A 15,753-nucleotide genomic window follows, 5' to 3' on the forward strand; every position below is an offset into this window, starting at 1 on the left:
AGATCCTGTTGATTCCATCACCAGACCTTTCCTTATAGGAGGAATCGAGGAATTCCGGAAGCTGGAGTCCCTAAAAGGATTAGATCAAACATGATTGGATGAATATGCCAATCAAACAAAGGTCTGGGATTCCCGCCCCACCTTGATTATAAAAAGGTCTGAGGGCACTGCCGCGCGTTCATTCCTACAAGCTGGGAGAGCAGGACCACAGGAGCTCCAGGAATCCTAGACAGCATGAACTTGAGGCCCACTTCGAAGAGCTCATTCTCAACAAGGTACCCAGAACCTTCAATGGTGGCTAGGGCGGTGGATTATCCAACCCAGTATCTATTGCGGCCTTGTTCTTCTGCCCAGGACCGCCTGCGCGGGGCACCCCACACCTGCGTCCAGGTTCCAGAATTTGTTGTCATCCAGGCGGAAACCTCGAGGAGAGGCCCAGCTGTGCCCGCTGCCTGGCCCGAGACTAATTGGGAGGTATTTTACCGGGGAGCCCTGCAGGCACAGAGGAAACCGTTTTGCTGCCTGAAGCCTGCCCTGCGACCAACTCAGCCAGTCCCCATGTCTGCCCCTGGCGAAAAGAGCAGGCCCTTCCACATGTACCACCCAGGTTTGGCCACAGCCCCCACAGGTGCCAAGAGGCCTTTTGGGACCAGCAGCAGCCAGTCCAACAATGGTCCCAAGCTCAGCAGTGGACCTCAGATGTGCAAGTGGTCAGGGGTGACATCCCAGACCACCCCCATTGCCTCCGTGCGAATGGCTCATGGCCCATCTTCACAGGGTTTAAGGAAACCCATCATGCCCAAAGCATGTAAGGGCAAAGTTTCGATGGCCATCCGCCAACGCTATTTCAACCAGTTCATGGAGGAGTGTCTTAAGTTCTCGTCGCACCGGGAGGCGGTAGAGACTGCGTGGATCGAGGAGCTGGTGGCTTACGACAGCAGCCCCAACGAGAACACCTATCTGCTCCTCGCCCTGAACACGCTCAGGAAGCTGAGGGGTCTGGTCCCCAGCGTGGTGCCAGGTCTCAACCGGGCAGCCCTGTACCGCCGCCTCCAGGACTACCTGCTCACCGAGGACCAGCTCAAGGTGAACGGCTACCCCTTCCCACACCCCAAGACGCCGGGGGCCGCCTTCCTCTTCACCGTGGAGGAGAAGCCCAAGAAGGGTCGCAGGATCTGCTGCCGCTGTGGCTCGGAGTTCGCCGTGTCCTCCTCTGGCCGCTGTGTATGCAACGAGGTTTGTCACTACCACTGGGGACGGCTCCACCGGAACCTGCTGGCTGGTGGCTGGGAGACCCGATACACCTGCTGCTTCGCGGCTTTGGGCTCCGTCGGCTGTCGGGTCGCATGGCAACACGTCCGGGATGGCAGGAAAGAAAACCTTGAAGGGTTTGTGAAGACGGTTGAGAAACCATTTTTAGAAGACGCCCACGCAGGAATCTACGCCCTGGATTGCGAGATGTCCTACACCACGCACGGCCTGGAGCTGACTCGCATCACCGTGGTAGACACAGAGATGCAGGTGATTTATGACACCTTCGTCAAGCCGGACAACGAGATCGTCGACTACAACACCAGGTTTTCGGGGGTGACCGAGGAAGACATTGCCTTCACCAGCACCAACCTGCGAGATGTCCAGGCTGTCCTGCTGACCTTGTTCAGCGCGGACACCATCCTTATCGGACACAGCCTGGAGAGCGACCTGCTAGCCTTGAAGGTCATCCACAAAACGGTGGTGGACACCTCTGTGCTCTTTCCCCATCGCCGGGGCTTCCCCTACAAGCGCTCCTTACGGAACCTCATGTCCAGCTACCTTAACCAGATCATCCAAGACAGCGTGAATGGACACAGCTCTAGAGAGGATGCCAGCGCCTGCATGAACCTAGTGCTCTGGAAGATGCAAGAAGACGCCAAGACCAGCCGTGCCTACTGACCGCCACCTGACCATCTGTCCTGTACCCCTGGCAGTCTAGACTTCCCCAAGAGACACAGGACAAGCCGACAATGAAAGACAACAAAAAGCTAAGTCTAACCCCAGGTCCCCAACACCCCTCCCTGCCTGTTCCCATTTCTTCACTCCTTCCAGACTTCCGTCCTCTCTGGAAACTACTGTTGACTCAAACTGGTTCCAAACCAGGTCAGAACCCTGGCTCCCAGCCATCTTCCTTATGCTAATTATGTGCCCCCTGCAGAGAGACCTGATCTGCTCCTGCTCCTTTTAACAGGATTTAGGTGTGGAGAATGGGCAGGCTAGGCTTGTCCAAGGTTTGTTTGAGACATGCTCAGGGTTGTTTTTTATTTTGTGATGTTTTTATTATTTTTAACTTAAATCTGACAATTTCTACAGTTATTTTCCTCCAGCTGGGGGAGCAAGGCCCCAGTGCTGCCTGCCCTCTTGGGGGTGTGAAAGTTCCCTATGTAAAGTGGTGTCTTGCCTGTGGTACTCCACTGAAATGGAGTGGAGGACACACTGCTGCCTGTTCCAGAACTCACTGAACCAATCCAAGGAAGCAGCTTTGTTGGGGAGTGGTGAGTTACTGAGATCAGGGGTCTCTGATGCCCTCAAGGCTGTGGCATGCCTGGTACCTGGGAATGTTTCTGTGAAAGAGCACAGCATGCCTAACTGCTGTAGCAATGGCTCTGTGCAAGAGCCCTATCAGCTCTGACCTTGATCTTAGGCACACAGCTCCAGGGAAAAAAGGAATTCTTATGCTAGACAACCACAATGTTTTGCCAGCTCTGCTTCTCTAGTTCCTGGCCACCTTATAGCAACTTTTAACAATGGACTTTCTTGAGAGCAGCACAAAGCTCCTGACATTGCACTCTGCAACTATGGATTGCTACTGTGGAAATAGATGTCCTAGTTTCTGTAATGTTCCTGAATACAAAGAATATTGCTTGCATAGTCTTTAACCTGATAATGAGACATATATAAGTAAAGATTGCTGGTGTAATTCTTCAGACCTGCAGCTCCATCAGAGACCAGGCTCCGCCAGGTCCCAGCCTCATCTTCAAGATCTGTACTTGTCAATCTTTATTTTCCAATCCCCGTTTGCCCCTCACCAGACCCCAGAGTTTACTAGCTGATAGCTTGATAGCTACACAGCTTATCTTATTTCTACTTAGAGACCGATGTTGAACTGCCAACTATGACCTTAAGACTAACTTTACATGGTGACTGCTACCACTCAGAGCAGCTCCTGTAGCACCGAAAGTGCCAATGAACCTTTGTTCAAGATAACTTGTGTAGATTTCTTTGTCCTAATAAAACCCCTAACAAAGGAAAGGTTAGGGGTTTTATTAGGACAAAGAAACTTTGTTCTCTGGACAACCTACCCCAGTGTGTGCATATTTGTCTTGAATTGTTGTTATTATTTTTTTTTTTCTTTTTCTTTTTTTTTTGTGGTACTGGGGATTGAACTCAGGGCCTTGTGCTTTCGAGACAAGCACTCTACCAGCTGAGCTATCTCCCCAGCCCTTGTTGTTATTTTTTATTCTCAAATAAAATTTTGTTTATTAGAAATTTGTCTCTATATTTTTGTTTGAATTTGACAGGGGATGGGGGTGGGGTGTGAGCCAGACCTAAGCTAGGAGCCTGGGAGGCATAGATGGCTAAAACAGAAGATTCTGCCCAGAGTGAGCCTGGAGTGTCTCTGGTCTCTATGGAGTGGGGCCTGCACAGGGGCTTCCAGAATTTGCCTCTCCAAGCCTACTTGGGCTTCTGTGACGTGGGACAACCAAGCTAATCCCTCACTAGATCGCAGAACTCAACTTTCTTGATGCTCCGTGGGACTGTCAGTCTCTGGACATTGTCTTCCTTCTCAGTGGGAGTTTTCTGCACCCTCCCCACTCCCACCTAGGGTAGGGAATAGAATAAATGTATGAAAAGAAAAAATGTCTGGGAAAGGCAAACCAAATTTCAAATGCATTTACTTCTGGGGAGGGAGAGAGAACAGAATTTCAGGGGGTTATAACTCTGTTGTCAATGTTTAATTACTTAAAAATGTGATTAAAATATGGCAAAAAATTAAGAATTCATGCAGTTTTGCAGTGGGTACACAGGTGTTCATTATAAGATTTCTTGTAATCTGCACATTTGCCAATATGAAAGAATGAGAAAAATTTTAATAATGAAGAGCTCTCAATTTAGTTTTGGGGGGCTTTTTATTTTTATAATATTTTGGGGGGTACAGGGATCGAACTCAGGGGCACTCAACCACTGAACCACATCCCTGCCCTATTTTCTATTTTATTTAGAGACAGGGTCTCACTGAGTGAGAGGTTTAGTGCCTCAATGTTGCTGAGGCTGGCCTTGAACTTGTGTTCCTCCTGCCTCAGCCTCTGAGCCACTGGGATTACAGGCCTGCACCACCATGCCTGATTGGGGATGCTATTTATTAACATGAAGATTTAAACTACACAGAAGCCAACTGTGTAACAGGCAGTGCTTAAAAGGCATAAGAGCACAGTCCATAAGGAGAGCAAGTTAGAAGGAAGATAATATTGTCATAGACTTATTTATTAAATAAGCTGAAAGTCTGTATGCACTGAACTTCTCAGGTAATTAGATAATTATAATTTACCAAAAGAATCTGAACTTTTACTGATCATGTAGCCAATATATTGCATAACCTTGGGATGCTGACAAAAACAAACACCTTTATCATTTGTAAAAGTAGAGATTTTATACAATAACAATTGTATCTTCACACACATAGATTTTTCTTTCTTTTTTTTAGTACTGGAGATTGAACCTAGGGTGCTTAAACCCTGAGCCACATCCCCAGTCATTTTTATTTATTTATTTTTTTGAGACAGGGTCTCGCCAAGTTACTTAGGGCCTCACAAAGTTTTTGAAGCTGACCTTAAACTTGAAATCCTCCTGTTTTAGCCTCCTGAGTCTCGGAGATTATAGGCATGTGTCACCACTACCTAACATATAGATTTTATTCAATGATAATTATATGTTCACATACATGGATTTTATACAGTGACAATTTGATCTTCTCATATTTTTACAGGGACAATTATGTCTTCTCATATATACAGATTTTATATCTTTATGCACACATATAGATTTCATACAGTGACAATTATATCTTCACACATTTTGAGGTGTGTGCAAAACAAGGTCAAGTTGAGCAGATTGAAGTTTTCTTCAGCAATCAAATAACTTCTGGGCTCAGTACCACCGCTCTTCATTTAAATTGATAATGTAAATTGATAATGCAAGGATACAGTATTGAATTTGAATCTTCATCTTCGATTATTTTATTAAGTACAGTCATGGTGAAATAATGATGTTTTGGTCAATGACAGAATGCATATACAATGGCAGTCCCATAAAATAATAATAGAACTGAAAGCTTTCTATTAGTGATATCATGGTAAGGTTGTAGCACAATGTACATTATTCACATGTGTGTGGTGAACTGGTGTAAACAAACCAATTGCACTATCAATTGTATAAGTCCAGTAATACAATTATGTACAGTATGTAATATTTGGTAATGATAAGTGGCTATGCTATTGCCACTTACTTTTCATCTTTATTTAAGAGTATAGTTTTGTTGGGTTTGATAGTGCACACCTGTAATCCCAGTGACTCGGGAGACTAAAGCAGGAGGATAGCAAGTTCCAGATTAGCCTCAGCAAATTAGCCAGGCCTTAAGCAACTTACGGAGACCCTCTCTCAAAATGAAAGGGGTCCCTGGGTTTGATCCCCAGCATCAAAAAAAAAAAAAAAAAAAAAAAAAAGAAAGGGGTAGGGATGTGGCTCAGTGGTAATACACCCCTAGGTTCCATGCCCAATACCACAAAAATTAAATTAAATTAAATTAAAAGAAAAAGAAAAAGAAAAAAATGTGTACTCTGACAAATAAAAAAAGTTTACTGTAAAAAAGTATGCTGATACTTAGGCAGCAGACTCATAGGTCTTGTTTACCACATCTCTTGATTGCTTCAAGAGACCCTGTTGAGTGATTGGCTTATATTGTCGAGGTTGTTCTAAGTACTCTATGATATTTACACACAATAAAATCACCTAACCACACATTTCTCAGAACATGACTATTTAATGTTGCTGAAAAAGGTATAACTTGTCTTAATAACTTTGGATAAGTAAAGATTACTTCCTCTGAGGGTTAAGAAGAAAGAATTTGCTGGGCCTCCTGGCACATGCCTGTAATCCCAGTGGCAGGGAGGCTGAGATAGGAGGATTGCAAATTGGAACCAGCCTCAGCAATGTAGTGAGGTCCTTGGTAACTTAGCGAAACCCTGTCTCAAAATAAAAAAATAAAAAGGGCTGGGACCAGGAGTGGTGGCACACATATGTAATCTTAGCAGCTTGGGAGCTGGGGAAAGAGGATTGCGAGTTCAAAGTCAGTCTCAGCAACTTAGCTAGGCCCTAAGCAATTTATCGAGACCCTGTTTCAAAATAAGACATAAAAGGATTGGGAATGTGGCTCAGTGGTTAAGTGCTCCTGGGTTCAATCCCTGGTACCGGAGAGAGAGAGAGAGAGAGAGAGAGGGAGAATTTATGAAGACAGTTTATGGATCATTCTTACTTCTTTAGTTGGTAATAATGAATTGTTCCTATATAACTGCATTCTTTGTGTGCTTAATCAGAGTAAATTAGAGAAGGAGCAGGATAAGCTACTTTTCAGCAAGACTCAAGTCAAGGAGTTAATACTTCCTGATGAGCATTAGAAACTTTGATATCTGTGAAGATAGGCATAAAGTGACAAGTCCAAGGTTGGTTTCCAAAACAAAAGATGGACAGTTCCTTAAGTTTACTTCACAAATAGACTAATTATAATCATGTAACACATTTCACACCTGAATATACATGAAATTGCTGCCAGAATCTGCCTCAGGATATTTCGAGTTGGGGTAATGTAAATTTCATTTTTAGTGAAGAGTACTTGTATTCAGTTGGAAATAATTTTGCCTCCTGTAAATAAACCAAATTAAACCAAATAGGCACATTCCCAGTGAAACTGAACTCGTTAACATGATTTTTTTTTTTTTTCTCGGTAAATTCTAAAGTAAAATATTGTGCTTACTGCTTCGTTTCTTAAATGTCCACAGCAGTCACATCGGGTTTAACTTCTGTGGTACTGCCTGGACAGCTGTGAGGAGATGATTTCCAGGCAGGGTCCTGGCATTCAAGTGATTAGAGCCTGTTTTATGCAGGGGACGGAGTGGCAGCTGGTCCCGCCTGAACTTTCAGTACTAAGAGTAGTGACACACAGATGCTATTATTCCACAGTATGGTGGATATCTATTTGAATTTTGTGACGATTTTGTAGATTAATTGCAGTCTGATAACGGGCACTAGGAGAATAATTTTGAAGAATGAATAATTTCAAAATTTTGCTAAGTGAAATCAGAAACAAAATGTTGATTATTTTCTTTATCCCTTTTTGAAGTCTTGCTAACCCATTCCTCTGCAAAGAGCCCACATGCTGTCCTCTGCATGTTCTCACTGAATTGTGGTTTTTCTGCAGTTTAGCACCATAGCAATCCCCTCCCCCACCGGGGGGAAAGGCTTTTCTTTTTTTCTTTTTTCTTTTTATTGTAAACAAATGGGATACATCTTGTTTCTCTGTTTATACATGAGAAGTAGAGGCATACCATTTGTGTAATCATACATTTACCTAGGGTAATAGTTTTTGACTCATTCTGTTATTTTTTTCCATTCCCCCCCACCCCTCCCACCCCTCTTATCCCTTTAGACAGTCCCTCCTTCCTCCATTCTTGCCCCCCCCCTTTATGTATCACTATCTGCTTATCAGCGATAAGGTTGTACCCCATGGCCCACACTCCATCTTTAAAGCCAGGGGTGTCTTGTCAAGTCTTAATATCACTGCTTTATTTTTCTTGGTAGTGAAAATTTCCTCTGTCTCCCTTTCATAAAGACCTTTTTGGTAATAGTATCCAGGGTAATTTTCCCAGCTCAAGGTTATATATATGAATATGTGTATTCATATATAAACATAAGAAAGTGTGATTCATTCTACTATCCTTCCTATTCCCATTCCCTCTCCCTTCCCTTTTAAAGCAAAAATAAAGGATAAATATGAGCACATTCTGAAACATGTAATGTTGCAATAGACCAAAGAGTCAAAGAAACTGCCACCTTGTCTGCCCTCTCACTTTGTACACATGCATGTATTCAAGGCAAATATTTAGGTTCCATTGCAACATAATATGTGATTCAACTTTTCCCTAGGACGTACCCACTAATTAGATACTCTTATAATGAGTAAATTAATTAGTCTTCACCCAAAACTATAATGTTGAACTGTCACTTCTTTTTTTTTAGCATAAATATTTTAATTTAATTTTTATTATTTATTTATTTTATTTTTATTGTAAACAAATGGGATACATGTTGTTTCTATTTGTACATGAAGTAGAGGCATACCATTGTGTAATCATACATCTACATAGGGTAATGGTGTTTGATTCACTCTGTTATTTTTTCCTTCCCTCCCACCCCTCCCACCCCTCCCACCCCTCTTATCCTTCTATACAGTCCCTCCTTCCTCCATTCTTGCCCCCCTCACACCCCCCATTATGTGTCATCATCCGCTTATCAGCTAAATCATTCGTCCTTTGGTTTTTTGAGATTGGTTTATCTCACTTAGCATGATAGTCTCCAATTTCATCCATTTGCCTGCAAATGCCATAATTTTATCATTCTTTATGGCTGAGTAATATTCCATTGTATCTATATACCACAGTTTCTTTATCCATTCATCAACTGAAGGACATCTAGGTTGGTTCCACAATCTGGCTATGGTGAATTGAGCAGCTATGAACATTGATGTGGCTGTATCTCTGTAGTATGATGATTTTAAGTCCTTTGGGCATAGGACAAGGAGTGGGATAGTTGGGTCAAATGGTGGTTCCATTCCAAGTTTTCTAAGGAATCTCCACACTGCTTTCCAGAGTGGCTGCACTAATTTGCAATCCCACCAGCAATGTATGAGTGTACCTTTTTCCCCACATCCTCAGCAACAACTATTGTTGCTTGTATTCTTGATAATCACCACTCTAATTGGGATGAGATGGAATCTTAGGGTAATTTTGATTTGCATTTCTCTTATTACTAGAGATGTTGAACATTTTTTCATATATCTGTTGATTTCTTGTAGATCTTCTTCTGTGAAGTGTCTGTTCATATCCTTTGCCCATTTGTTGATTGGGTTATTTGTATTCTTGGTGTAGAGTTTTTTGAGTTCTTATATGTTCTGGAAATTAGTGCTCTATCTGAAATATGAGTGGCAAAGATTTTCTCCCACTCTGTAGACTCTCTCTTCGTATTGCTGATAGTTTCCTTTGCTGAGAGAAAGCTTTTTAGTTTGAATCTATCCCAGTTGTTTATTCTTGCTTTTATTTCTTGTGCTATGGGAGTCCTGTTAAGGAAGTCTGATCCTAAGCTGACATGTTGAAGACTTGGACCTACTTTTTCTTCTATAAGATGAAGGGTCTCTGGTCTGCTTCCAAGGTCCTTGATCCATTTTGAGTTGAGTTTTGTGCAGGTGAGAGATAGGGGTTTAGTTTCATTCTGTTGCATATGGATTTCCAGTTTTCCCAGCACCATTTGTTGAAGAGGCTATCTTTTCTCCATTGCATATTTTTGGCCCCTTTGTCTAGTATGAGAAAATTGTATTTATTTGGGTTTGTGTCCGTGTCCTCTATTCTGTACCATTGATCTACCTGTCTATTTTGGTACTAATACCATGTCATTTTTGTTACTATTGCTTTGTAGTATAGTTGAAGTTGTGGTATTGCAATACCCCCTGCTTCACTCTTCCTGCTAAGAACTACTTTAGCTATTCTGGGTTTCTTATTCTTCCAGATGAATTTCATGATTGCTTGCTCTATTTCTGTGAAGTATGTCTTTGGGATTTTAATTGGAATTGCATTGAATATGTATAGCACTTTTGGTAATATGACCATTTTGACAATATTAATTCTGCCTATCCAAGAACATGGGAGATCTTTCCATCTTCTAAGGTTTTCTTTAATTTTTTTCTTTAGTGTTCTCTAGTTGCACCATAGCAATTTACTGGTATCTTTCAATAACACTCTTCACGTTCTTTTACTAATTGTTTATATGACCTCTGTCCTATTGCTTTGTTTTGTTTTAAAATTAATTAATTTTTTAAAAGGCTAATGAAAGTTGTATATATTTGTGGTGTAAAATAAGATATTTTGAAATATGTATACATCGTAGAATGGCTAAATTGAAATTAAACTAATTAACAAATGCAGTTTTAAAATTTAGATTTTTAGGTGACGCTTAAAATCTGTTTTTTTTGAGTTGAACCTAGGAGCACTTTAACACTGAGCTACATCTCTAGTCTATTTATTTTTATTATTACTTTTTTTTATTTTGAGACAGGATGTCTGTAAATGCTGAGACTGACCTCAAACTTGAATCCTCCTTCCTCAGCCTCCCAAGTTGCTGGGATTACAGGCATGTGCCACTATGTCCTGCAAAATCTATTTTCTTAGCAATTTTCAAGTATGCAATACTATTATATACTGTGATCATTCTGTAGTACAATAGTTCTCTTGAACTTTTTCCTGTTATCATTCCTATTATTTTGCAATGGTAACACTTTCTGATATTTTCACAGTTTGGATAGTTTCATAAGTGCAGTTATTTAAAAGTTCATTTATATTGTCTTGTTCAGTTCACATCGACCCTGTGATTCAAGCTGCATTTCACTGATAGGAAGGATGTGAGATGGTAAAATGAACCAACCTCAGAAGACTTAGGATCTAGCTTCCTCCTTATTGTGATGAGGTTTATAAACAAGTGTGGACCACTTTTTAAAAAAATATATTTTTATTTATTTAAAAATTGTTTTTGTAGACTAGATAGACAGCATGCCTTTATTTTATTTGTTTATTTTGACGTGGTGCTAAGGATCGAACCCAGTGCCTCACACATGCCAGGCAAGTGCTCTGCCACTAGGCTACAGCCCCAGTCCTATTTTTTTAAAAAAATTTTAGTTATACATGATAGTAAAAAGTATTTTGGCCAAATATACATGCATAAAGTGTAACTTATTCTATTAGGTTCCCATTCTTGTGGTTGTACATGATGTGGAGTTACCCTGGTTATGTATACAAATACAAGGCTAGGAAAGTTATGACCAATTAATTCTATTGTTTTTCCTATTCCCCTTCCCCTTCCCTTCTCTTTGTTACATTTTGTCTAGTCCAAACTATTTCAATTATTCCTCTCTCCGACCTCCTTTGTTTTGGGTTAGCATCCACAAATCAGCGAGGCCTTTGGTTTTTTGGGATTGGCTTATTTCACTTAGCATGATATTCTCTAGTTCCATCCATTTACCAGCAAATGCCATAATTTCATTCCTGTTTGTGGCTGAGTAATAGTCCATCGTGTATATATACCACATTTTATTTATCCATTCATCTGTTGAAGGACAGTTAGGTTGTTTCCATAGCTTGGCTATTGTGAGTTGAGCTACTATAAACATGGATGTGGCTGTCCCATTGCAGTATGCCGTTTTAAGTCCTTTGGGTATAGGCCGAGGAGTGGGATAACTGGGTCAAATGGTGGTTCCATTCCAAGTTTTCTAAGGAATCTCCATACTGTTTTCCATAGTGGTTGTACCAATTTGCAGTAGGTGTGGACCACTTTTACACTTGTAATTTCAGTTTTTGATTCTAGAAAATGTGTAAAGTGTCAGTGCTGTGAGGGCCCATTGTTAGGAGATATCTGATGACTTACAAACCCTATTAAAGTGACATTAACTTACTATTATCAAGATAAGGTAATTTCCTGAGGCTATCTCTTTATTTATCATATACATCACAGTATCTCATGGACGGCAGATGCTCAATGAATATTGGTTAAGTGAATGGATGGGACAGGGTTGGCAAACTTTTTTTCTAAAAAACTGACTAGTAAATATTTCAGGTTTTGTGAGCCATATAATCTCTCTTATAACTCCTCAGTGCTGACCATATACTAGCCATAGAAACTATGTAAATACCATAGAAAAACTAGCCATAAAAATATGTAAATACCCCAGAGGCTTGGGAGGCTGAGATAGGAGAATCCTGAGTTCAATGTCTGCCTCAGCAACTCAGCGACACCCCGTCTCTAAATAAAATACAACAAGGGGCTGAGGATGTGGCATGGTTAAGCACTCCTACGTTCAATCTCTGGTACTAAAAAGAAAATATATAAATAATGAGCAAAAATGAGTTTCAATAAAATTATTTATGAACACTGAAATTTGGATTTCATGTAATTTCACGTATTATAAAATATATTTCTGTGATTTTTTTTCCAAAAATTAAAACACATAAAAACTGTTTTTATCTCACAGGATATACGAAAACAGATGGTACAAAACCAGACTTAGCTTGCCAACCTCTGGAATAAAATATGAATATCAGTTAAATTAAGCAATGAGATTAAAATTTTAAATTTATGATGGTAATTAAGTAACCGTATTTTCTAGACTTTTACTTGAATAAGCAAGAATATTCATTTGACTGTCTACTAGTATAATACTGTGAGCATAAGAATCAGAGAGAGAGAAAGTTGAATATACTATATTGGGTAAGATATAATTTCATATTTCTTTTATTATACCCTGTAGATTTTCATAAAATATTATGGATTTTTAACTCAGTTTTGGATTCATTTAAAAGTGGACTGGAAAAAAATTGAAAAGGAAAGTATGCATTGAGGAAAAACTGATGAGGCGAAAAGATGATGTAACCTCTTTGGTGTTACAGAAAATCACAGAACTGTGCAGACTTGGTCCACTGCAAATTCATGCTATTCAACCTCATTTGGGTTCTTAATGCTACTTGTCAATCCTTTTCTTTATTCATTGCTTGTTAAATTCTTTTTGCATTCTTCATAGCAGCTGTTTTAGATTTTCTATGCTTTCAACTTTCAGTCTCCTCACATCTCCCCCAGTTTAAGCAGATGACCCCTGTGCATGTCATTCAATGTGTGCTCAGATATCTCCTGTCGCTCTGTCCCCAAAACCTCATCTTCCTCTTTATCTTCACTCTTTTTCTTCTATGACAGAGCAAAATCTCTTTCTTTCTTTCTCTTTTTTTCCTATGACTTACATGTCACTCTGTTTTCTCTTTCACTGTTTTTTTGAAACTTCTTCCATGAAAACGTTCCACCGGTGATCTCCTTTATCTCATATGTTTACACCTTTTTTTCCTTCACTGGATCTTTCTCTTCTCATGGACATGCTCAGTTCTGTCAGTCATTAAAATCAGGGCTTATTCAGCTTTTCTGCACTGATATCTCCTGCCAACCTGCACCTGTTCCATTGGCTGAGCTTTTCGTTCTCATGGGTGGGTGTCTGCCTTTATCTTGTTTTCAGTCCTGCCTTAAGACAAACCTACAGCATAATCCACACCAAGGTTAATCAGCTCTTGGAATTTCTTCTAATTTAAAGCTACCATTCAATCTCTTTTGGGTTAACCATTTTGCATTTCCACAGTGTGGTTTATATTTGATACCTTTGCTTTATCTAGGATGATTTAACCTTTAATCCTTGCAATCTGCTTGCTCTCTTCACTGTTCTTTTGATTCAGCTCTGAACCATCACCAAGAGCTTTCCAAGGGAAAAAGGCAACACATTTTTATTAACAAAGGTCTTCCTTTATTTATTTATCCCTTGATAAGTAATGCAGTTTTCTTAGAAGTTTTTGTTTTTTTGTTTTTCTTCTGGAACAGTGTTCCCTTCTTATCCCAGATTGTTCTTTCTCTGAAAATGTTTATGACTCTTTTCCCTCCTTGCACTAAAATTGGTGTTCTTCAAAGTCATATCCCAGTCCTAGTCTTTTCTTTTGCTATGTATCTAACTTATTACCACCCATATTTCTTCTTATCAACTTTTGAAAAAAATTGTAGTTGTAGATGGATGCAATACCTTTGTTTTTTATTTATTTATTTTGATGTGGTGCTGAGGATCGAACCCAGTGCCTCACACGTGTGAGGCCAGCTCTGTACCACTGAGCCACAATCAATCCCAGCCCATCTTATCACCTTTTAGTTAATGGTTCAGATATCTTCTTAGTGCTCTTTTTTATAAGCTCTAGTACTGCCTTGTCAAGATTTTGGTGGTTATTTTATCTGAATATTTTATACAAACCCTAAGTTTATCAGTTTTTTTTTTTCAAAACCTGTTAACTATCAGCTTTATTTAAAAATGTACACATATTCTGACATGTAGAACTTAAGCTTGATAGATCCTTGAAACTCCACACAAAACTGACACACCCAAGAAATCCATACCAAATTAATCACTCATAGACTGCTAATTCCGTCCACTAATTTAACACTACAGTATTCAGGATAAATTAAAGGATTTAATATTAACACTTAAAGAACAGTCATTTGTAACATGCTGCTATAATTAGAACAAACAGTTTTTGGGTTACTGATACAAGGAATTTCAATAGTAAGCTTAAAACTTTCTTAAAACATAAAAACTGAGACAGTGAATTGATGCAAATATACTACATGTGAGAAAAATACTCTTCTTATGAATGTTAATACTGTCACTGTGACTTGAGCCAGGCTTTTAAATCTAGATTAGGCCAACCAAGGGGAAGGCTTCCAATAGAGGAAGGAATGGGACTCAAAGGTGGAGGAACTTGAAATTCTAGGGACAATGAAGAGGCCTGTTTTGGAGAAGCAGAGTTACACATCAGAACAACAGGAAAATATTTTAAAAATTAAAATATATGTTTCAAAGCATATGCATCAGCACCACATGGTGAATTGAAACTTCTTTAACGATACCCAACCTGAAAAATGCATATAAATGAGAATTTAGAGAGCCAAAACACGCCTTAGTCTTGCTGAGTACAAGGGTATGACTTTGCATTTTGTTCAGGGTCTCTACTAAATTGTAGGGACTTCAGAAATAATAGTCCTTTTTAAAAAAGATATTTCTTATCTATAATAAATGATTTTAGTTAAAAGGTTTGACCAGGTAAAAGCTCATGAGCAGCGTACTAACTTTCATGTTTTACCTCTCGAATATTCCTGAGAAAACAGTAAGAAAAAAGCAACTTTCCTCACTTTCTAAGAACTCTTTTTCAGAGTTTTCCACATAAAATACACAGGCAATGTTGTACTAAGGTACAAACTGAGGGACGGCTTCCCAGTTAAACCAAACAGGGAGAAAACTTAGAACGATCTGCTATAAACTGCAAGGCAAAATGCAGCTGAAAACTGAATGGAGCAAGGGTCCTTTGCTAAGTGGAGGATGAAGTGTGATCACCCACTTGATCATCAGTCTTAACACTAAAATATGGAGATAAAGGGGCGATCATGAACCAAAATTGATTTCCATGCATGTCTGAGTTTGTCAGGATGAACCCAACTACTGTGTATAACCATAAAGATCTAATTAAAAAAAAATGATCTTTTCATTCAAATTGCCTTTCATTATACTAATTTAATTCCTGATTTTTATAAAGGAAGTTCTATTTCCTCAGTAATAAAATCTTGGAGCCATCCTTGATTTATTTATTTTTATTGCTCCTACAAATAATTCTCAAGTCCTGACAACTTTACCTTTGGAATATTCTGGGCATCTCTCCCTTTCTGTGCTTTCCCTTTGACACTACCTTAGTTTATCTTTTACTTCCAACGTACTCAAGAAATTGGTGTATGTTCTTTATTGGTCTCATTACTTACATGATCACCCTCGTCCAA

The 15,753-nt window shown here is 39.7% G+C and overlaps 1 protein-coding gene across 1 annotated transcript; it reads left to right on the forward strand.

The window, feature by feature from the left end:
- Window positions 1-234: 234 nt before the first annotated feature.
- Window positions 235-1,932, forward strand: LOC124985545 (RNA exonuclease 1 homolog). The gene has a single exon (XM_047554283.1). The coding sequence runs from the start codon at window positions 235-237 to the stop codon at window positions 1,930-1,932; it is 1,698 nt and encodes a 565-aa protein (XP_047410239.1).
- The last annotated feature ends 13,821 nt before the right edge of the window (window positions 1,933-15,753 follow it).

The sequence above is a fragment of the Sciurus carolinensis genome, chromosome 5 (assembly GCF_902686445.1).
Source record: "Sciurus carolinensis chromosome 5, mSciCar1.2, whole genome shotgun sequence".
NCBI lineage: Eukaryota > Metazoa > Chordata > Mammalia > Rodentia > Sciuridae > Sciurus > Sciurus carolinensis.

Bases quoted from the DNA above. Each gene is read 5' to 3' on its own strand.
- LOC124985545 (XM_047554283.1), top strand. From the start codon at position 235: ATGAACTTGAGGCCCACTTCGAAGAGCTCATTCTCAACAAGGTACCCA.